Source organism: Eutrema salsugineum, unplaced genomic scaffold (genome assembly GCF_000478725.1).
Source record: "Eutrema salsugineum unplaced genomic scaffold, Eutsalg1_0 scaffold_2, whole genome shotgun sequence".
NCBI classification, from domain to species: domain Eukaryota; kingdom Viridiplantae; phylum Streptophyta; class Magnoliopsida; order Brassicales; family Brassicaceae; genus Eutrema; species Eutrema salsugineum.
This window is the reverse complement of record NW_006256829.1, coordinates 5,338,538-5,360,635: the sequence shown is the minus strand read 5'-3', so window position 1 is coordinate 5,360,635 and position 22,098 is coordinate 5,338,538. Positions and strand designations below refer to the sequence as shown.

Below are 22,098 nucleotides of genomic sequence, written 5' to 3'. Positions count from 1 at the left end.
AATGTACACTTAAAAAAAAAAATTTATATCCCATTAAATACAAACATATTTTACTAAAAATATATATATCAAAACATAAATCATCAAATGAATGAGATATTTAGCTTAATGATTTGTAATTTTGTAGTCGTGGCGTCGTGTTATCATTAATATCATTTTCCACATTCAAACTTGATAACGTGCGGTTGTAAACAAAAAAAAAGGTAGTTGAGGCTGGCCACATTTATTGAGCTTCGAGCCCATAAAGCCCAATATCTAAGAGCTCAATAGCCCATATAGAGGCATGGTTGTGGGATAAAAATTTGATTAATAGCAAATTACGATTGCATAACTGTAGGAAACCAATGTGCCAATGAACTAATTTTTGTGAGATTTAGACTCTGACTACTAATAATTTGTGAATTAGTTGTCAGTATTTGCGAAAAGTATTCTGAACGGCCAGTGGAAGATATAAATAACATCTTATACGCATTTGGATGAAGAAGTTCTATACAAAAAGTTTCTGTTTCTCTGTAAAATTTCATATAATTAATACAGTATCACTGTAAACAGATTTTACATACACATCAGATGATTCATAACTAGATAGAAATATACGCAATTTTGTAACAGTTATATACATATATATATATATATATACATATATAGAGGGGTCCAAATTAAAATCACTAATTCCAAGATATCGGATGCTTCATAAAACAGAAACTAATCACCCCACTATAAATCTATAATCAATGATTAGTAAACCAAACTACTAAACTAGTATTACAAAGACGAAAGTAGTACTTGATGCGTTGAACCGTACAGTGTTTTTACTTAGGGACACAATCTTTATTGATTAATCCAAGGCCAAGATACGGCCTGATGATACTTAAATTATGTTCAAGTTCACTGTTACATATAATCAATATTGTGCACCAAAATATCAGTAAGAAATTAATTCATATTAGTCAGGAGACAAGATAAACAAGGTTGTCTGGATTATGCCAAACAGTAAGCATGCAGTCACGCGAATGTCACGTGTGGCTGCTTCCACATCTTCGTTTGCTACTTTTTTTTTTCTTTTCTTTTCTACTTTTTTCGAATTGATTCTTCTTTTGATTAAAAATTACAAGTATTTGCAAAGTTATCGTGGATTGACCAAAAAAAAAGGAAAGAAAAAGGTATTTCAAGTGGATTTTGGAAACGATGGAACAAGAATTCTGGAGAAAACACAATTTCAAGACTTGTCTCTGTTCAAATACCTTTTGTCTTCAAAAACATTGCGTTTTTTTGTCTGCCAAAAATATTGGTTTGTTGATAATTTCTAGTAACTTTTTTTTTGGTTTAATTTTTTCAAGTAACTGGTAAATATGTTTGCATTTTTATCCTTCTTCTGAAAATTTGAATTAATGGAGTCTTGAATATATATACTTCTTGGGGTCTTTGAACGTAACCAGATTAATCCATTGAATAATTTTTTTTGGGATATTCTAAAAAAAAAAGAAAAAAAAATAGGAAACTACCCCACGATGTTACATCTAGATGAGATCATATAACCACTAATTATGACTTGTATATATTTTAAAAAAAATCCTTACAAACAAAAAGAAAATCTAATTTTTATATTGTTTCATCCGTAAATCATAAAGTTCTCTCTTGAAACATAGACATAGAGAAGATAGAGCTAGTGTGGTGACCACTGATTAAACTGTTCCCCCTTTTCTATGCTTTGGTATTTGAAATGTGATTAACAAAGAAATATGTCTAATAGATTAAAAAGTTTACGCTGTATGGTTTAGTGGAGCTTTTGAAACAAGTCCAGGTTCAAGTTATGTTTGATTGCATAATGGAACACGAGAAAAGACATGTGCGATTTCGTTTTACATGCACTTTATTCGTGTGATAATTGTAGTATTAGTTTGGTTTGATTGAAAAAACTTATGTAATATTCACTAATCAGCACAAGTTCCTATTTTGTTGGGTTTGATGAAGTCATTTTCTATCCATTTTAAAATGTTTTGCGATATTTTACGATCGAATATGTTTTTTTTAATAATACATACACTACAGATTTATCTGTCTAATTAATAAAATAAATTAATATATAGGATCTAACGTTAATACTGTTTAATTATTTTACTTTATAAAAATACAATAATTTTGTTTGATATAATCATATATATTTTGTCACGGTTTCATGTTTAATCTTATTATTTATATTCTATATGCATGGTGAATGCAAATATACACCTTTTCTAATTAGAAGTTAGTATCGTAGCTAGGTGATGGATATATATAATTAAGAATAATAGAAAATGTAACCATGCCTGCATGTACCAGAAACTCTCTCTCTCTATATATACACACCTCCACAAGTGAATTCTCCTTCAAATCAGCTCTCGTCTATCCAAAGCTTCTTTCTTCTCTACCAGTCTAATACCAAAACAATTCTGCTTTTTCGCTTATTCTTAAGAAGGAAACAATTTTCTCATTTCTTTTCCACCGGCAAAATTTGTAATATAGAAGAAATAGAAATGGAGAGGATTGTGATGAGCTCGGAGAAGGAGAAGAAGAGATCATTAAGTAGAAGATTGGGGAAGTATATGAAAGAACAAAAGGGAAGGATTTACATCATCAGAAGATGTGTGGTCATGCTCCTTTGTTGGCATGATTGATCCTAGAAAAAGTTTCAAACAATGCCTAGTTCAAATGTTTGTTTACACGTGCCACGCGTGCATGTATATGTGTGCATGTGGGTTAAGGAATTAAGTAAGTGAGGAAGAGTAGTGTTAAGTAGGGGGTAAAAAACCAGGTTGCTTGATTTAATTTTGTGATCATGTACCGCATTGTATATAGTACTTCAAAGCCATGCACCGTTGTTTCTTTTTAAGACGAATGTTTTTTCTTCTTTTTTTTTTGCTAAGATCATCAGACTACTCTAGTCTCTAGATGCAAAATAACAATAAAGATTTGGATTCGAGTTTCATTGATCATTACAATTTACAACCATGAACCATCTCACTGAGTTAGAAAACACGTACTGATTACGAGAAATGTATACATATGGTTTTACAAACAGACTTAAAGATACGTGTTGATTTTATCACAAATTTTCAAATATATATTTTATTATTTTTGTTAGAGTATAACCACGAATATAGACAATACAAATTTGCAATCCCTTAATTAGTCAAAGATAATAACCTCTTCTTCAAATATATGCTTCTTCTACTGCTTGCAATACCGCATGATTCATCATCATCGTCAGAAGAACCTTCTGCACGAGCAAGGAACTTCCCCTTCCGTTTACGATTCAAGTCATCTTCATCATGTTCATCATCAGTAACATCATCATCTTCATCACCATCATCATATTGTTGGTCCCGATCTTCTGAGGAAGACTCATTGCTTGGTGTTTGAAAAACGGTGATACTTGCGTTCTCCCTATTCCGCAAAGAGAAGCTTCTAGAACCTCCTCCGTACAAGGGAAGAACAGAATCTTTTGACTTTGATACATCTATGTCCCTTCCAAGACTGTAGGTCGAAGAGAGTTTTCTCTTCACGTGTTCCCTTTCTTGAACCAAATCACCGATTTTATCAACCGCGAATTCATCGGCCGTTGATTCATTTTCAAGTCTCATAATCGTTCTATCGATTTCTCTTCTCTTCTTGTGCAGCAAACGCTGGAAACAACAAAAAAAAATAGCTATGAAGTACTGAAAAACAGAGGATTCTTGGGATGCAAGTAACAAAATAAATTTAAGATACTTATTACATAAGCTATCCTAGGGCTTCTTACTCGCTTGTCCAAGAAAGCACTGAAAGGGCGACCTTGAAGCTTATTTTTCTTCCAGAAGATAAAGCAGAACCTCACAAGAGCCGCAAAGAGGACCATGATCACAAACTCGAACAGTAAAAACCAAATAATCGCCCTTTCGTTGCCTAAATGGAAAAGAAATATATATAGTCTCATGAAGTAATGAATATCTATATCCAAGAAAAATATTATTGGAATTTCAGGGATATTACCAATGTAGATATCAAGATGCTCTGGTTCCGCAAACGAACAGCTAAATGATAGCTTGTCGTGTTTGGAGCGACATCGAAATGGATTTCCAGAATTAGCGGCTGCAAGGAACGCAAGAACAATCCTCTCGTCCAACACAAAATGTTGTAGATCTTCGTCTAATTGCAAATTCGCAATTTGATCTGATGAAAAAAAAAAGTCATCATTTAACAAAACCTAAATAGTTTTTTTCAAAGAGACTGAAAATAATCTTAAGATTAAGAGTTTTTTTACCAGAATAGCTCTGAGACCAGTATATAGATCTCGTGTCTGGAGCTACAAGTGAAAAAACAGCGGTTTCTGGTTTCTTGGCCGACACAAAATTATTATCTCCAATGACACGATTGATCTTTCCTTCTAGTTTTGTCTGAGAAAAATAGACCGCACTGCCCGAGCAATCGAGCAATGGCTCTACTTGGATCACAGAATCCGTTTCTGTGTCTTTCGGTATCTTATAAAGCTCCCCTGTTCTTGAAAACGTGTACAAGGTCCCATCTAGTGAACCAATCGATACCCACCCTGTGAAAAAAGAAAGCAAAAAAAATACAGTTGGTAAGATAAAAATCGATCTTACATGTGAAAATATCTTAATCAATTCGTTAATATGGAAACTGACTGTTTGTGTCTATGACAGGCTCTGAGCAACAAGCTTCTGCTAATGGACCAACGGTTTTCTGCCACAAAATGTCGCCGGAAAACGAATCTAATGCGAAAATGAGCGATTTCGTTGGGAAAACAACGTAGACGAGACCGTTATTCCCTGGTGTAACGGTGAAGAATCGATCCACTAGACTAAAATCTTGAATCCATTGGTAGTAAATACCACGGAGAGATAAAGAGTAGAGTTCTCCTTCATTGTTTGAGATCTGAAAATTGTTGTTGAAAAGAATAAACAAGAAGAATAATAATCCACCAGTGATGAAATGTTTTGAATGAGAATAAGAAAGAAAGAAAAAGAGATGTTACATAGATGCTTGCTTCGCAAGAATCAATCACAGGTCGAGAATCGAATTTACAGTTTTCGTAATCTCTTCGACATCCTAATCGGTATCCAAAGCTTTCAGTTTTAGGCTCTGCAATCCAGAGTTGCTGCCGAAGCATGTTATAAGCGTAGAGACCGTGATTCTTAACCGTGATGTAAACCGACGAACTCGATATGCTAACCGCGAAACCGAGGATGGTTTCGCCTGGATCGAAGAACAATTCCGGTTCAGATTCGGTTCCGTTTCTTGGGAAGTTAACCCTCAGGATTCGATTCTCTGCAAGAACAAGCATCTGGAAACAACCATCACTATGATGAGAAAACAGAGGAGATGGAAAAAATTGACAGTTATGGTTGAGTATGTATGTACCTGGTCTAAACCAGAATAAACCGGGGAGAAATCGGTGTTACATTTGAAATTCATGTGGACCGACCAAGCAATTGAACCGTTAGACTCGAAGGAGAAGAAATCGTTGTCGGAGCAAGCGTAGACTCTGCCGTCATCGCCTATGAGTGTCTTCGAGAGAATTCGAACAGATTTCTTCTCCGCGGTTTGGTCTGGAACATTGAGAAAAAGAGAGAGAGACAAAAAAGGCATGTTTTTACTTGCCGGATATTTAATTACGTAAAAAGTTGCGGAGAGTAAAAATATAACCTGGTAATTGAGAAACTGTAGAGAAGACGAAGAAGAAGAACAGTACGGAAACGAAAAAGAATCTCAAAGCCACCATTGTTGAAAATTTCGAAGAAAGCATGATTTTGGTGTGGCTTCTAAACACAAGTTGCATTATCACGCAGCGGAATCACCGCTAATCAAGGATTAGTGAGGTTCTCAGACGTGTGGAGATTTTGTAGAACCGCTAAACGTTTTAACTCTGCAAACTAGAGAGTTATGAAGCGCTGTTAGTGGAGAAAATCAAAACTGCTTATTAGGGGAAAAAAATCTAAACTTTTTGGTTTTCGGTCGAAATTTTTTTAAAAAATCTAAAATTTAATCTCAAAAATATAAAATTTGTAGTTGCTCAGCCTCAAGCAGTCCATTCCAAACCCTTGCGCCGCGTCCAAGTATGATCAAAGCTGCTTTTGGCAAAATTCCTCTGATTCCGAATCAATAATCATGATTCCATTTTAACAAAACCATGTTTTGACTCTCTTCCATTTGGTGATATTCTTCGTGATGGTAGCGATGACTGATTTGTTTGAACCATAAAGAAGGCAGTAATTCATTCATTTGCATAAGCTACTCTCTGTTTCTGGTAAAGTAGTGTAGATTCCTACTCTTCCATATTCGCCATAGAATCCACAAATGCGATTTTGACGCAATAGAGGTGGTATGTTCATATTCTTATTTCAATCCATTGTATTTTCGAAACTATGTTATCTCCCCTTTCATGTAACAAAACCAGTCAAATTCTCTGTTTTATTTAGACGCTAAGAGGAACAACAACAAACAAACAAACAAACAAACAAACAAAGTTTGGCAGAAGATGTTTATCAACCAAAAAAAAAAAAGAAGAAAGAAAAACAAAGCTAGTAGTAGTATAGAAAATAATCTAGAAGAGAAAGGGAACAAGGGCCTTGATATGCTTAGGGAAGTGATCAAACTTGGAAAGATACCATCTTCTTGTAGCATAACTCCGACCGACGAGATAACAAGTTGTTCCCATGGCGAAAGAAAGCGAGTAAATGGTCTGAGAAATCATAAAGAAGCCCCAAAACACAAGGATCTCGAACAGATAGTGAGGGCATATGATGGTACCAAACAGACCTCCTTCTGGTATCTTGTACTCTTTCTTCCCACCTTCTTCTTTCCTCAGCTTAGCCAGCAAACAATGGTGATACAGATTCCCAACAATCCCCACCACGAACATCGCAATCCCTGCGAGTTTCAGATCGAAAGCTGGCTCCTTTAGTCCCAGCGTCAAGTTTTGGCTGTATAACATCAACGCCGTGGAAGAGAAGTAGCTGCTGGTTATGGTGATAGCCGATTCTACAGCCATCTCTCCACTGTACTTATGAATGAACAGAACCTGAGAAATGAGAGAAATGCAACATTCAATTACACTAGATGATGATGATCTTGATAATCACAACTCCTAATCAAAACACCAAGAACATCAAAAGCTTTAAGGGTTTTTTTTTACCTCGAAGATCCTCTTGAAGAAATGGAGGGCAAGTGCGGATTTGAGGAGGAGAAACCTGAGATCGTCAGATGGTAAGACGAAGAAAGAAGCGGAAGCGGCTAGAAACGCCGGTGTGTATAAACAAAGCATTCCGGTTCGGCTTGAGATGCTGCCGAGTCGCTGCTTTTGTGTTTGTGGTGATGATGAAGAAGATGATGATGAAGATGATGCGTTGTTGAATTTGGAGTATTTCAGATGATTTCCTCTCACTTCCGACCAACCGATCTTCGCCAGAGCGGCTAAACCGACTACGCTCATTGTATTGAGCAATATCGACGGAGGCGGTGGATACAGAAAACTTGTCGCCATTTCCATTTTTTTTTTTTTTTTTTTGTCTTGCTTTGGAAGATGAAATAAATCTTTGGCCTCTCTTGTATTTATAATAACCACAGAAATTTGTTTTCTTTAAATGGAAAAATATTCAATGATCAAGGAGACACCGACACGAAACCAGATGTAATTATGCAGATATGATTCTGATTTAGCTGTCGTGTTTTACTTTCGTCAACGCTTTTGATTTTATTAGAATACACACAAATCTTAATAATATAAATTGTGGGGGTTAGGAACTCTGACTTTGAATCTAATGTGTGAACAAACCTCCATTCGTGGGTGTTACTTCTGACTTTGAATCTAATGTGTGCGCAATTCTGTGAATAAGTTTACTTTTAGCTTTATATAGCCTTCTCTATGTTTCTCGAAGCAGACATTCATGGCTTTTTTCACATTAGTACATTACCTTTACGATCGAAGAGAGCCTTCTACAGGCAAAGACGTAATTAGTCACCTAGTAATTTTTTTTCTTAATTTTCTTGTAGAAAAAGATATATACGTATGTGTTTGTGTTACTTCACTTTAATTGAAAAAACAAAATTCAGATACTGTAATAAATTGTAATTTCTCAAACTTGAAATTCCCAAATTCCAAGCATGAAATCCAAGAACATACAATGTAAATAACTATGAATTAACCCTAACTCCTAAGTACAGTAAATTAACACCTTACATAACAAAGCCTATACAGTTACGGAGACACAACATTCCCAAAAAACAAACTCTCTATATTATACAAAAAAAAAAAGAACAAGAATCCCTCAAGATTCAAGAAACAGAAACATCTTCTTCTTCTTCTTCTTCTTTAGATACATGTATAGATTTCATCTAGGACCAGAGAGCTCCATTGCTTGCGCAAGTAAAGTAGAGTCATCAGTAAGATCAGAGTATCTGTCTGAAGATGACATAAATTCTGTGATCCTGTTGCTACATTTCGAAGCACTGTCTGATCTTTGAGAAGCTTCCCATCTCTCTGCAAGTCCATCTCCTTCGAGCATTCGAACAACTTCAGACATTTTCGGTCTATGTCCAGGCAAATACTGTGTACACAACAAAGCTACTCTCACCATTTCTTCTAACTCAATCTCGTCATAGCTCTTCTTCTTCAGCAACTCTTTATCCACAAGCACCTCAAGTTTCTTCTCTTGATGAATCTTCTTAACCCAATCAAGCATCGCCCCTTTCTGGTTGGCCGCTTTACCAAACTCAAGAGCTCTTTGTCCGGTCACAAGCTCAAGAAGAAGAATCCCAAACCCGAAAACATCGGTCTTCTCTGAGGATTGCCCAGTTGATAGATACTCAGGAGCTATGTGACCCACCGTGCCTCTAACCGCGGTTGTGACATGAGAATCTTGATGATCCAAGAGTTTAGCCAAACCGAAATCTCCAACCACAGCTTCACAATAGTCATCAAGAAGTATATTAGCTGCTTTGACGTCACGGTGGATAATCTTGGGATCACATTGCTCATGGAGATACACAAGCCCTCTTGCAGCTCCTATCGCTATCCTCTTCCTAATGCTCCAATCAAGAACCGGTTTTGCCTTCATTCGTGATGCAACGCTTCCATTGGACATGTAAGGATAAACCAGAAGCTTCTCAGCTTGCGTGATGCAGAAACCATACAGTCTTAAGAGGTTTCGATGAACAGCTAAGCTGATCATTTCGACTTCTGTCTGAAATTGAATCTCTCCTCCTAATGCATTTCCATCTTTAAGCCTTTTCACCGCAACCACAGTGCTGTCTCCGAGTATTCCTTTGTACACATTTCCATAGCCGCCTTTTCCCAATAAGTTCTTACTGCTGAAGTTATTAGTCGCAATCTGAAGCTCTCTGAAACCAAATCTCCTCAGATTTCCAAGTGAAACCTCCTCATGATGATGCCCATCTGATGAAAACATAATCAAGGAAATTTCATTCAAATAAAAAGCTCTTAAGAATGTTCTATGCAAGAAAGAAACTGAGAAAGATCAAACCTTTAACATCAAAGAATGTGTTTTGGCTATGTCTTTGTCTCCACCAGAGAAACAACCCAACAGCAATGAAGATCAATGATACAATCCCAACGCTGGATCCAACAGCGATTGCCATTTTGTGATTCTTCGATCTAACGGTGTATAGAGAAGCTTGAAAGAGAAAGCAGTTGTTAGTTTTGTATATAATCAAAGATAAGCATATAGCTAAAACTGACACTTTTCCAAGATTGAAGTTTATTTCAAGCAGCTAGTTATAGTTACCTCCAGTTTCATTCAAGTTCATGGACATTGGTATCAATGTAGTTCCATTGCAGTCTGGTTCATTACCCGTTGGACAGATCTGCGGGTTCCCAACGATGCTGTAATCAAAAGGGTAACATTAAAAGTTAATCATAGAGTGAAAGAGAGAGACAATTGAGAGAGAGAGAGTATCAATCACCTAAAGGTCTTTGCAGCAAATCTTGGGACAGGGCCACTAAGATTGTTGTAAGATAAATCGCTGGAAAACAAAACAGATAAAATCTCAACATTACATTACATTAAGTGTCTCTGTATATCAATAGCTTTACTGAGTAATGTGAACAGAAGACTAATTAGCTTACAGAAAGGCAAGTTGAGTCATGTTGGATAGTGACAGAGGAAATACTCCTGAGAGAGAATTGTTGTTAAGCCTCCTGATGACACACAATATCACATATCAAGCTCACAAAAATCCTTAAAACAACACAAATTAAAAGATCCATAAACAACTTTTAATTTCTAGTCTTACAGGTATTGCAAGCTTCGTAGACTGCCTACTGAAAAAGGAATATCACCACGAAAGAAGTTATCAGAGAGATCAAGAGTCTCAAGCCTCGTAAGCCGACCAATCTCAGAAGGAATTTTTCCTGTTATGTTGTTGTTCTGCAAAAGCCTGCAAGAGAATAATCATTAAGAACAACAACACATACACAAAGCACAGTGTATAAAATCAAAGCTCAATTAGTAAACAGTAAGTGTACTCACACAATCCGAAGATTTGTTAAGTTGGTAATGCTTGGAGATAATGTACCAGATAAATTCTGGCTAGGTGTGCCCCTGTAATCAAATAAAAGCATTTTTTTTTCTTCTTCACGTGAATTTGCTCGCTCATCAATATAATATATGAATATATTAATGTAAATGTGAAACTTACAGGCCAGTGACAAAGTTTTCTGGAGAACAGGTGACCATTGTCCAACTACAAGGATCAACAGCATCTCTATCCCAGTTATCAAGAACACCATGAGGATCATGTAATGAAGCTTTTATGTCCATCAAAGCTTGCACTGAAGAAAAATTTACTTCCCACATTAGTTTGGATCAAGTACGACAGAAGCGAGAATTCAAGAAAAAAAAACTAGAGAGCTGAAATTCTTTTGCTAAAGAGTGAAAAGGAAAATTGAAAGCTTTTAATAAATTACCTTCAAAGTTAACTCCTTTAGATGAAAGCAACCCGTTTACAGAGCTGAGAAGGCAAAGGAATCCCAAGAAGTAAACTAAAGATCTTCTCATCGTCATCATGTTGAGTATAGTACTCTCCATTGCTGAACAGAGAGAAAGGAATGAGCAGAAAACAAGATGTACTCAGTTTCCAGATAATTTGGTATTTGATGGATTGGAAGAATCAAAAATCAAATCTTTATTCTTTTCTTTTAAATTTGGGTTAAAAGTATAAATATTTTCAACATCAAGAAAAAATTGCTTTCTATGGCAGAAAACCCACTTCACCAAAAGCATCATCTTTTTAAGAAAAAAAATATATTTTTCTGTGTCAGAAACGAAAAAAAAAAAGAAAAGGAAAAAGAAAAACCAGATTCATTGGTAGTCTAAAGCGAAGTTCATAGCATGCTTGTCGATAAAGCTTGTATGTGGGGAGACCGTTAAAAAAGTAATAAAATTATATTAAAAGTGTTGAAAAAAAAATCAATATTTGCCCATATTGTTGTAATGGACAAGGATAGTCAGTAGAGCAAATCTAATTTGTATTTCAAAAATTAGAAAGGGTAAAGCAGGAAATTAGAATACTGTTCTTTTGCTAGCTGCCACTCTGTCATGTTTTTGTCTATGGTTTTTATACATTTTCACATTTTTTCTTTCTTAATTTATTTCACATATACTTACTGTATACAATGTTTTTTATAGAGTGTAGAATTGCTTGGTACAAAGGGAATCCAACATTCCATGGCTAGACCTAATAGTTATTCCTCACTCTTCAGTGTATAAATATGTTTACATGTCATCGATATTTGGGGTTAGTATCTTTTGAGAATGTGAGAACTTCGACAGAAAGATTATATGAAAAACAAACTTGGCTCAAGATATTTTTTTATTTATTGAGTTTGTTGCCCACTCAATTTTCAGCATCTTTGTCTTCTCGATGTGTGGAACTTAAGTTGGCCTTTGCATGGAGAATAAAGATTCGAAATTTGTTCAAAGTTAACGATCAATTTTTATTTCATCAGAAGAAAAAAATTCTATATAAAGACCGTCAAATTTTGAAAACACAACACAGTTTCGTAGCATTCAAAATACAAAATCACTATAGGTTATTCGATATCTTGTAATGTACCTGCATATATTATCATAAAACTAGATAATGAGATAACCCATAGTCCAAGTACAAGACATTAAAAGTTTAACCTTACAATTTGTCCAAACCGCTTGTCGTTTTCAATAGGTTTTGTCTATGTGTGACTTGGCAGTTATATTATGACAAGCATTTGCATTTGTTCAAAGTATATACTATACACATGGTGTTAAAACAAATATGGTTTATCTTAGTTTTATGATATCACTCGTTATAATTTTTGGGTTTAAGATTATCTAAAATTTAGAGAAAGGTTTTTCAGTAAACTAAAATTTTTAAAAATAATTTCACATTTGATAATGGAAAACTAAACAATGTGTATTTATCTTCACAAAAAAATGAAAATAAAAATAATACAAAATTTATTCGACGTCTGAAGGTTCAATTATATGAGAAACAACAAATACGTTGAAAACCCAAATGCGATATGATGATCATATTAAGGTGCTATAACCCTCTAGAGCTACTAATTAATATTTACAGATAAAATTATCTGTATTTTTAACTTGCCTTTTATAGTAACCAAAATTTCAAAGCTTAGTCTAAATTATGCTGCAATTTACTTCTCATATCAATAGTCAATTATACAATTTTTTTTTTTTTGAGATTATGATTTCGACAACGAAACAATGTTGTTTGATTAGTGAAGTACCTGTCATTTATATGATGTAGCACATAGAATGATTTGCGACGTTCTATTACTTATATATATTCACATTCGTTTTCTTTTTGTTGTTGAAAGGCTTCATATATTCACATTCGTACACCATGGTTATCTTCATCGATACGTACCGACTACCGACTTGTAAACCAAAAAGAAAGAAACAAAAAATTACTATTGTAAATATGTAGTGAACATTATTATATTTTTCTGTTCAAGAATTACTTTCCCAAGCGTTATTCCTAGTCAAGTTTATACAGTTTGGTCCACGTGACACGGTTTCTTAAAACTCGATTTATGAGAATCAATCATTAATATTTAATGGTTTTCTCCTTGATTTGACGTTTGATGGAAAATGGGTTCTGTGAATTTCAGAGGAAACAAAAATAAAAATCATAAATACTATAGACTCTATAGAGTATAAGATTACAAAACATGACATAAAAGATTGTGAAGAATGCAGATAGAGAAAAATGGTTCCCAACTTGAGTCCTATGCCTGAGGTGCTGGAGCTAAACTGTCTCAACTTCAATAATGTTAGGGGAATATAGTATTTGTATTTGAAACTATATTAGATTATTGGCATTCGTTTTATTGAACTACGAATTGCTTTTATTATAATTTTTACCTTTTGCTTGATTACTACAATTTGTAGATTTCGTAGATAAGTTATAAATTTGATACAAAGTTTGATGGTCATAAACTGTAAAATTTAGACAGATATAGACACAATTGCTCACCGTTCTCTTTATTTAAACCTAAAACAGATATAGACTGGGTTTTATTAAACTTTTTCTCTGTGATTAATGGAAGAACCACATGGAGTTTTTATAAATGAGTCTAGAGTTCATATTCAGCAAAATTAAAGAATATGTTTAACTATGGAAAGATCATATATAAATTAAAATAGGTATAGCAATAATTTACATATTTGACAACCAAAAGAAGAAAAAATAATAATTCTTTGCTGAAGAATTTTCTTTAATTAGTGGATTTTGAGATGTAAATTCCATCATTGATATATCTTTCATTTTCGAGTTTTTGGTGATCTAAATCGTTTATGACGATTCAACCTTTTTCTGCGATTCATAGCCATTATACACTGCAACATTGCATGTACGCTTGGCAATGTACACATCGTCTTCCTTTTTTATTTAAGTTGATAATGATGATATACTACGCACTCAATTGTCCATGGCTGTTTTCTTCTCACTTGGAGTTTTCTAATTGTCTTTTTAGCTCACCTAATTGTCATCAAGTTCATAGTAAAAGGTGATATTTTCTTTAAGTGTTTAAGGTTGATTTAAGGCAGCTGAAAGTACTAGTTTACTTACATTAAGTGCTATTTATGCTAACTGTGGGTTTATCGGGAAAAAAAGATTGTAAATTGAAGTTGGAAGGAAAAACAAATCCAAATTGCCTGTAAATGATAATGAAAAAGTAGGCCTCTAAGCCTGAGAACGTAATGTTAAAAGGTATCAAAGCATATATAATATTTTTAGCTTTTCTTTTTCGAATAGTATACTTTTATAATTACTGAAATTAAGTGGACTGGTCACGGCGAGTCATCAATTAGACAATAAGAAATAAGTTATGATCATGTTGTTTCTTAGAATCCGTTGAGATCATGAGAATTTGAAGTGTGTTCCATTTGGATAAAATTTATCAATAATTGTATTTTGCATGGTCTATTGGAAGAAAATGATTATGTCGGTCCATGAAAGTGAATCGTCGAAGCAACTTGCCATCATTTCTCCTATGTGATTATTACATCAAATTATAGAGTTTTGTTAGCTTTGGTCTTTTTTGAAAAATAAAAAAAAATACAATAGTACAATATAGTCGTGCCATATGATATTAGTTTTTGTAAATGTAATTGGTGTTAATTCAAAACTACTAAATGTTGTTAAATAGCTCTCAACAATAATTATATATGGATTAAATTTTTTGGTTTTTTCGTTAACTAACTCATGATTGTTGTTTTTGACTTTTTGGATATCTGGGACAATTGTGTTCTGAACAAGTGAACATATGTTTAATCCGTTCGGGATTCACCTAACATGACAAATGCTATGCCTGTTCAAATCTACTGGATTTGGTATAAACAAAACGTAAACATTTTTCATCACTCATAGCCATTAACCACGACGTTTTAACAATCAATATTTCAACAGATACCGAACAACTTCAAATCATTTTTCTTTTTAATATTTTTTCTGATTATCCATATATGTTAACTAATATTATTACCATATAAAACATTGCGACCGTTATATATTAGTAGAATTATAAATCCTGACTTACTCGATAACACAAAAATAAATAATAATTTACAACCACTATGTGTCTATGTTACATGTCTCAGTATTGATACCGAAATTTTAAGTTCACTCCATTTGTATTTTTGATTATCTTTTTCAAGCTAACAAAATTATACACGAATCTAGGACAACCGGTACTAGTATAAACATATGTAGCTCATTTAAATAAAACGTTTAATTAACTTGATACATGCGCATAAATATATGATTTTACATTTTCGGTCCCAAGCAAGCAGGCAAACTAAGCGTGCTTAGTGCTTACAGAATTTATTTCTTTCATCTCTTTTCCTTTTTTTCATTTCTATTTTCCTTTTTTTCATTTCTATTTTCCTTTTTTAGCTTTTCCCGGGAAAGTGATAGAAACTTTGTCTCCTCGTTGAAATGTGAAACCTGCTTTTAACCTTCTTTTTTTTCATCTTTCTTCTAACGAGGGGGAAAAAGCATCTCAGGCTTTGCTTCAAGAAAACAGAAACCCGCCGGATGAATCCAAGGGTTTGAAACGGTCCCCTTTTGTAAATAGCAACTAATCATAGTGAAATGATGACACATCTCTCTCTTTCTTTCTTTCTTCCACTCTTTTGTCTCATTTCTTGTAAGAACATCAATCAAAGCTTGTCTTTTTATGTTGCTACGTCGCTCTCTCGCCGATCTGTTCCTCCTCGTTCAGTCCTTTTATTTCTCCACACTCTCTCTGCAGAAAAATTCAAAAAGAGTTGCAGAGATGATGCTATTGACAATGAGAATGAAAACGGTGCAATCTTTGAAACATTTACATATACAAACCAAGATTGTGATCGATCTACAACAACAAAGAAGTCGAAAATAGAACGCGACAAAGACCAGCACTACAATATATTCGATTGTGGTTGTGGTCCTGTTTATATCAATAATCAGAAAAGAACAAAGACTATGGAAACGAACCTTGAATCTCTTGTTTTATCTTCTGCTGGCTTAGTTTTGGTGTCTAATTTCTCAGGCCCATGAACAGTTGATTACAAAAGGCTTGGTTGATTCTCTACAACAGGAGTGAAGTTTCTTTTTGGTTTTGGCTCATCATTTACCCTTTCAAGTTTCAAGTTCCAACTTAACTAAACAGAGACTAACTTTTCATATCCCGTTGTTAAGGTTCATGGAGCACCCATTTTTATACCATAAACTTAGCAATGTCAAGCAGAAGTATTGATCAAGAAAAAGGTTGAAACTGAAAAATGGAGTTTCCATGGCAGAGCCAAGAAGCAGAAAAAGATGAGCAATTGAAATATGAAAGAACAAAGTACATTGAATCATTTTTCCAGTGCACCAGGTTGATGAAGACATTTGTAACTGGTAAATGGTGATACATGTAAAGTGTAAACAAAAGGGAACATCAGGAAAATTTTCTGGCAATTTTTCTTATTTGAATCAAATGCCCAGAAACAGAAAGACTTGAAGGAACGTAAACTAAAACTGGAGCTAAGCAGAAGCAGCCAAAGGTTTTTCTACGGCAGACTCATTAGGTTTCATGGAATTGAAGAGTTCTAGAACATCTGAATGATTACGGATATAGCTTGGGCACGTAGAGAGTAAATCCTGTGCTTCACTGTGCCTTGCAGACTTCATCATAGTTTCGAATACACTCAGAACCAGTTTGGTAGATGGAAAATTCTTCGAGGTCATAGCCTTCAGAAAACCAAGAGCTTCGGTGCTTGTTCCAGTTTTTGAGAAGTAATTCATGAAAGGCTCAAGGAAAGGAGGGAATCCGTGATCTTTCATTAAAGGTAAAAGATTCAAAGCTTCTTCAAAGCCACCATCTCTTGCAATCTTTTTCGTCAACAGATTCCTCACCAAGAGCTTGTATGTGCTATGACGAGGTTTCAGCTGATTTTGCTTTACTTGCGCAGTCAAAAGCTTGCATGCATCTCTTGCCTGATTCTTGTTGCAGTAAGCAAGAGCCAACTTCTCAAATGCATAATCAGCATAGGAGACTCCGGCTTTTCCAACCATTTTATCGAAACTCACTAGAGCTTCCTCGATTTCCCCGGAATCACAATACCCTTCAACAAGAGAAGCCATTGCCTTATCATCTAGGTTATTTCCGAATGCTTCCATAAAGTCTACAAGTTCCTCGGCTTCGTCTTTCTTTCCCTTACGACTAAGCACTGATGCGATCACGCTCTGCAGATCACTACTTGGAAGATAGCCTCCTTTCTCCATTGCTTTCAACACCTCGTTGCTCTGTGCAACCCTATCCACGCTAATCAAAGACTTCAAGACAGATTTCAGCATAGCATCCGTCAACACCTTACCATTTATGGTATAAGCTTCCACAGGTCTTGAAAACAAACCCATATCTAGATTCTTGGCAGTGACGATTTTCTTGAGCAACAAACAGAAGCAGTGTGGGGTGGGTTTGTTACTACTGCTACCCGCCATTGCAATCTCAAACAAATCAACAGCTTCCTTGATCAATTTACTCTGGCAGAACCTCGTAGAAACTCTAACATAAGTCTCTAATTCCACTTCGTAACCAGCACTCTTCATTTCAATGACAATGTTCTGAAATCTATCTAGAAAGTTCTCTTTTCCCAAAACCTTAGCAATAGCATTATAGGTCTTCTCATCATGCTTAAAGAGACCAGACTCATCAATCCAACGGAAGAACAACAAAGCTTTCCTGGGTTCAACACCTAGACTTTCCACAATCATCTTCACTAAATCACTTTGAAACTCAACATTTAAATCCCTTAGCCGTTTCTCCACATCATCACTCCATTCTTCCTCCTTCACAATCTTACACACCCTATCGCAAACACTCTCAGCCGAATTATCTAAACAATCGGAAGGGAAAAGCTTTTTCAGCCTCACCAAATCACTCTCAAGTCCATCTTTCTGAAACTTCTCACCCACTTTATCTCTAACATTAGCCGATAATCCATGTCCTTTCTTCTTCATAGCATCAACCAGCCCCCAAAACTCATCGACTAGTCCGTTACCACCCAGAATTCTTAGCATCATGTTATAGTTTTTCGAGGTCAGTTCCCCAGGAAAAGCCTTTGTAATCCACTGGAAAAACCTCCTCGCAACATCGGGGTTTGATTCGAGCCTTCTCAAAATTTTCAAAGCTGAGTCTTGGCTAATCACGATCTTACTCGATTCCAACTCTTTCCTGAGCTCATCTTCACCACTAAATCTGCTAAAGATATCAATCACGATGCCCTCAGCAGTAGGTTTCTCTTCGATCACAGGCTCGGACGAGAAGCTTCGACCCACTGATTCCAACATTCCTGCAGAGCTCCTAATTCGAGATCTTAAGGAACGAAGCTCTTCGCTCTGTTGCAGAGCTCCGATCCCAGAAGGTAGGTGAAGGAAACAAGAGAATGATCGGGTCGCAATGGTTGTTACCTGAAACTGAGAATAAGGAGAAGGGTAAGCAAGATGCGACCGACCGTAGCTTCGAAGAAGCATCAATCGCCATTGTTGATATCTCATCTCTGATTTGGTCTGGATTAGCCGAAAACACAAAAGGGTTCAGTATAGTGGATCTGATCAGAATCAAAAGCTTGATCCTTTCGAAAGAAATGAAACGGAGGAACAGCGATTGCGAAGCTCTGGGAAATGTTAGGGTTTTAGGGAGGATTTTGATGTTTGAGCCTTTGAGGTAAGGAAACACAGCTACTTGAGAGAGAAGGTCCCGTTGCGATGAAGATGAGGAAACAAACAAACAAAAACTTGGTACAATTTGATTTTAGCCCCTAGTTTCTGTGTGATTCCCAGTTTTGACGTATAATTTTTAATTGGATCAATATTTACCATGCTGGGAAAACATCATTGCCTGATATATTGTATTTATATTTCTTGATTTTGTAAAACTCGTTCAGGAATTTCTTATTTTGTTCGTGTTCTCTCATTTATTAGAATTTTTTCTTTGTTATTAAATGTAGGATCCAAGTGGTGGTTCGGTAATTTCGCTTCCGTGAACTTTATAATTCAGTTTTAACCAAAATGAGATGAAATTATGAATGTAAGCAGCAAGTGCATGGATAATAAGGATAAAGTTGTTGGAACTCAGATGAGATGTTTATAAATTAACTGGAAGCTAAATACATAAACATCGAAACGTACCCTTAAAGGGAGAAACATTATTGAAAACATTAAAACACTAAAACACAACAATAACAAGTAGGATGAAGATGATACTCAGTTTTATTCAAAAACCACAACCATTGATTAAAAATGGCAATTATTACTCTCAGTTTTATTATCTGAATCACTACTTGTTCATGCCGGTATTCTCCTTGACGACATTAACAGCTCCTCCTCCCGCCTCTGTTACTTTCTGTCCCGCCTATACGTGAATACAAATACCATATGAAAGATATAAGATCTACTTAATCACATGTATATATTGCTAGACATAAAAAATATGTGTATGGATCGCTTACTGTTTGTGCGGACGCTCCAGTCGCTGCAGCAGCATCCTTGGCCTTGTCCAGCAACACATTACTCTTCTCCTATACACACCATTGTCCACATAAAATTTATTTGTTAATTCATTTACTTAATTATATATGACAACAAAAAATCCAACTAAATTGTTAACCAAAATAATAAATAATTAAGAAAGAAGCAACGGAAATAGTACGAAATAGGCAAAAGTAGAAAGAAACAAAGTTTAATAGTATAGTAAACAATTTCTTTTTTATTTTGTTCTCTTCTCATTTTGTTAGTTGATGAAATTAATATATAGTAAAAGATACTAATAAGCTGTTTAGTGCTTCAAAGTAGATAGGTTTTGTTTCAAGATTCTCTGTTTTTTTTTTTAAAATGCGTAATCGTATCAAAATTCTCATAAACATGTAGTTCTTATTAAATTAAATATCTCTAAACGCACAACCGCGTTTTGATCAAAGAACGTGTCAAAAGAGAGAAAGAGACCTCAGCTTGGCCTGCGGCTTGACCGGCTTGGAAGCTCTGCTGCTTGTTGTCTGACATTTTTCTTAAAAGATATTTTTGTTTATATGAATCTTGATGTGTGTGTTTGGTTTTGATTGATGAGAAGAGAATGGGCTTAAGGTTTCTACTTATAAGCCCAACTAAAGATGCTTGTATGGTGCCACGTGCAGTCGGAAACCACGTGGACGACCCATAATGGTACGATAAGCTTTGCCTGACGTCGGTAGCCGTTTATTGGCTATATCAGGATTCACGTGTCGTTTCTAGATGGATATTTTACTACTGTATTTCCCCTTTGTATGTGGTTGAGTGGTTCTCTCGCCTCCCCGTTTTCTTTTTCATTTATTTATTAATATATAGAAAACAATTACTAGAATGACTTTACAATTAGGTCTGTTTGCAAAACTAACCTATGCCCCTTATATTTTTGCTAGAATAACCTTACAAGCGTGGAAAAGACAGCTTTATCCCTCACCCATGAAAATTTGAATATATTTTTTTTTTGTATTATAAATTCGTAATTCACAAATATAGTAAATATACAGCGATAAATATACAATAAATTATAACTTTCTTCGACAGCAAATAAATGTAGAACAAAAAAAAACTTTTCAGTTTCCCGAAAAAAACTGTTCTTCGAAACCCTAGAGGCGATTCGCGGGTTCTCTTCATCTTCGATTCGGTTGCAAACGACGACCTAGAAACCCAGTTTTCCGGTGTTTCCTCGTTCTCTGCTTCATCGGCGTTAGTCGTCGGCCTGGTTTGCGTCTCTGGTAAGTATTTTTTATGTCTTCGTTTTTCTGAAATCTTTGGTTTGTTTCGTTTTGTGATTCGCGTTCGTTCACCGTCGTCGGATGTGTCGGCGAGAGGAGGCACCGGCGAAGTCTTGTGCAAACTGTCTAACCCTAAATTTGTTTTCCGGTGCAGGAATTTAGTTGGTCCGCGGTGGTTTCCTCAAAAACTTCGCTTCGTCGAAATTTGTTTCCCGGTGAGTTTTTCGAAGGAATTTTACAGGCATATTTGGTAGACTACTAAAAGATAAGTCTATTTCACTTATGTTATGGTCAGGTAGAGTTGTTTGTTGTGACTCTTATAGATAGCATTGTGATAGAGTTGTTTGTGTGTCGTTTCAGGTTTAGATATAATTGTTTGTTTTGTTGACATGTAAAATTGTAATGGTTGTTTGATAGACTTGTTTTGATGAGTGGTAGACTTGTTATTGGTATTAGGTAGACTTGTTATTAGTGTATGGTAGACTTGTTTTGTTGTTTGATAGACTTGTTTGTTGAATATAACCGTAGTGTATAGTAGACTTGTTATTGTGTCGAGTGGTAGACTTGTTATTGATGTGAGGTAGACTTGTTATTGGTAGACTTGTTTTTGACGAATGTGGTAGTCTTGTTTTGTATTGTTATTGTTGTTGTTTTTTGTTGAGGTCGTTTTGGTGTTGTTTTGTATTGGTGTTGTTTTTGTTGATTGGTAACGTTGCTCTTTTTTTTTTCTTCTTAGATGGCTTCATCTAGTGATTCGAAAGAATATCCCCCAAGATTGCATCAGCCTGGAAAATCTCCCTTACAGGAGCACAACTTTAACTATGGCTGTCACCTGACTGATTTCGGCAAGTTGAGGGAGAACATTGGCGATGATATTTTTAATGATGTAATGAACAGATGTGCAATTGGATCAATTTTGAAGCTTGCAACTAGGGGATATGTTTGGAGTTCACACATGGTTCATCAGTTCATAGCCAACCAATTGGCCGTGGACAGGCAGTACGAGGTTTGGTCTTTGATTGGTGGTAGACCGTTGAGGTTTTCGTTGCACGAGTTCGCAGAAATTACGCGGTTCAACTGTGATCCAATTGTCGAAGATGGCTGGGACATTGATCACACTGAGTTTTGGGCTGAGATGGGTGTCAAAACCTTCGACGGTCCTAATTGGAATGAGTTGGATCGTGTCATAGATCGCTGTCAGACATGGAGCGAAGCGAAGAAGAAAATGGTTGCAAAGCTCCTTCTCCTGCATGTCGGAATATTTGGTCTCAACCGGAATAGT

At 35.4% G+C, this 22,098-nt stretch overlaps 6 protein-coding genes across 7 annotated transcripts; 1 reads left to right on the top strand and 5 right to left on the bottom strand.

Moving 5' to 3' along the window:
* The first annotated feature begins 2,516 nt into the window (after positions 1–2,516).
* On the top strand, positions 2,517–2,657 carry LOC18017359. Its single transcript, XM_006400069.2, has one exon. It carries the CDS (start codon positions 2,517–2,519, stop codon positions 2,655–2,657), a length of 141 nt encoding a protein of 46 aa, XP_006400132.2.
* A 507-nt stretch (positions 2,658–3,164) lies between these two features.
* LOC18017358 (protein GAMETE EXPRESSED 3) lies at positions 3,165–5,761 on the bottom strand. The gene is made up of 8 exons (XM_006400068.2): positions 5,686–5,761; positions 5,401–5,588; positions 5,015–5,323; positions 4,665–4,914; positions 4,283–4,567; positions 4,012–4,191; positions 3,782–3,924; positions 3,165–3,665 (listed from the first exon to the last, which is right to left on the bottom strand). The coding sequence occupies exons 1-8, from the start codon at positions 5,759–5,761 to the stop codon at positions 3,165–3,167; spliced, it is 1,932 nt and encodes a 643-aa protein (XP_006400131.2).
* A 663-nt stretch (positions 5,762–6,424) lies between these two features.
* On the bottom strand, positions 6,425–7,557 carry LOC18017357 (very-long-chain enoyl-CoA reductase). Its single transcript, XM_006400067.2, has 2 exons — positions 7,175–7,557; positions 6,425–7,060 (listed from the first exon to the last, which is right to left on the bottom strand). The coding sequence occupies exons 1-2, from the start codon at positions 7,526–7,528 to the stop codon at positions 6,584–6,586; spliced, it is 831 nt and encodes a 276-aa protein (XP_006400130.1). The 5' UTR covers positions 7,529–7,557; the 3' UTR covers positions 6,425–6,583.
* Positions 7,558–8,110: 553 nt separating this feature from the next.
* LOC18018881 (protein NSP-INTERACTING KINASE 1) lies at positions 8,111–11,370 on the bottom strand. Of its 2 annotated transcripts, XM_024156055.1 has the most exons (10): positions 11,353–11,370; positions 10,964–11,086; positions 10,696–10,828; positions 10,527–10,598; positions 10,291–10,434; positions 10,124–10,195; positions 9,961–10,020; positions 9,783–9,880; positions 9,522–9,671; positions 8,370–9,433 (listed from the first exon to the last, which is right to left on the bottom strand). In XM_024156055.1, exons 2-10 carry the CDS (start codon positions 11,082–11,084, stop codon positions 8,370–8,372), a joined length of 1,914 nt encoding a protein of 637 aa, XP_024011823.1. In that variant the 5' UTR covers positions 11,085–11,086; positions 11,353–11,370. The 2 variants fall into 2 exon arrangements, with proteins under 2 accessions (XP_006400129.1, XP_024011823.1); XM_006400066.2 differs by lacking the exon at positions 11,353–11,370 and having other exon boundaries at positions 8,111–9,433; positions 10,964–11,303.
* A 5,000-nt stretch (positions 11,371–16,370) lies between these two features.
* LOC18018879 (pentatricopeptide repeat-containing protein At5g15980, mitochondrial) lies at positions 16,371–18,733 on the bottom strand. Its single transcript, XM_006400065.2, has one exon. It carries the CDS (start codon positions 18,577–18,579, stop codon positions 16,564–16,566), a length of 2,016 nt encoding a protein of 671 aa, XP_006400128.1. The 5' UTR covers positions 18,580–18,733; the 3' UTR covers positions 16,371–16,563.
* A 411-nt stretch (positions 18,734–19,144) lies between these two features.
* LOC18018880 (stress-induced protein KIN2) lies at positions 19,145–20,140 on the bottom strand. Its single transcript, XM_006400063.2, has 3 exons — positions 20,026–20,140; positions 19,533–19,601; positions 19,145–19,435 (listed from the first exon to the last, which is right to left on the bottom strand). Exons 1-3 carry the CDS (start codon positions 20,080–20,082, stop codon positions 19,361–19,363), a joined length of 201 nt encoding a protein of 66 aa, XP_006400126.2. The 5' UTR covers positions 20,083–20,140; the 3' UTR covers positions 19,145–19,360.
* Positions 20,141–22,098: the final 1,958 nt, after the last annotated feature.

Coding starts and splice junctions, on each gene's coding strand:
- LOC18017359 (XM_006400069.2), top strand. CDS start 2,517: ATGGAGAGGATTGTGATGAGCTCGGAGAAGGAGAAGAAGAGATCATTA.
- LOC18017358 (XM_006400068.2), bottom strand. CDS start 5,761: ATGGTGGCTTTGAGATTCTTTTTCGTTTCCGTACTGTTCTTCTTCTTC. Junction 5,324..5,400: donor TTTATTCTGGTTTAGACCAG/GTACATACATAC, acceptor GGTTGTTTCCAG/ATGCTTGTTCTTGCAGAGAA. Junction 4,192..4,282: donor CTGGTCTCAGAGCTATTCTG/GTAAAAAAACTC, acceptor TTTTTTCATCAG/ATCAAATTGCGAATTTGCAA.
- LOC18017357 (XM_006400067.2), bottom strand. CDS start 7,528: ATGGAAATGGCGACAAGTTTTCTGTATCCACCGCCTCCGTCGATATTG. Junction 7,061..7,174: donor TCTTCAAGAGGATCTTCGAG/GTAAAAAAAAAC, acceptor CTCATTTCTCAG/GTTCTGTTCATTCATAAGTA.
- LOC18018881 (XM_024156055.1), bottom strand. CDS start 11,084: ATGGAGAGTACTATACTCAACATGATGACGATGAGAAGATCTTTAGTT. Junction 10,829..10,963: donor TAAAGGAGTTAACTTTGAAG/GTAATTTATTAA, acceptor ATTTTTCTTCAG/TGCAAGCTTTGATGGACATA. Junction 9,881..9,960: donor TTTGCTGCAAAGACCTTTAG/GTGATTGATACT, acceptor TTTTGATTACAG/CATCGTTGGGAACCCGCAGA.
- LOC18018879 (XM_006400065.2), bottom strand. CDS start 18,579: ATGAGATATCAACAATGGCGATTGATGCTTCTTCGAAGCTACGGTCGG.
- LOC18018880 (XM_006400063.2), bottom strand. CDS start 20,082: ATGTCAGACAACAAGCAGCAGAGCTTCCAAGCCGGTCAAGCCGCAGGC. Junction 19,602..20,025: donor AAGCCGCAGGCCAAGCTGAG/GTCTCTTTCTCT, acceptor TGGTGTGTATAG/GAGAAGAGTAATGTGTTGCT. Junction 19,436..19,532: donor CTGGAGCGTCCGCACAAACA/GTAAGCGATCCA, acceptor ATTCACGTATAG/GCGGGACAGAAAGTAACAGA.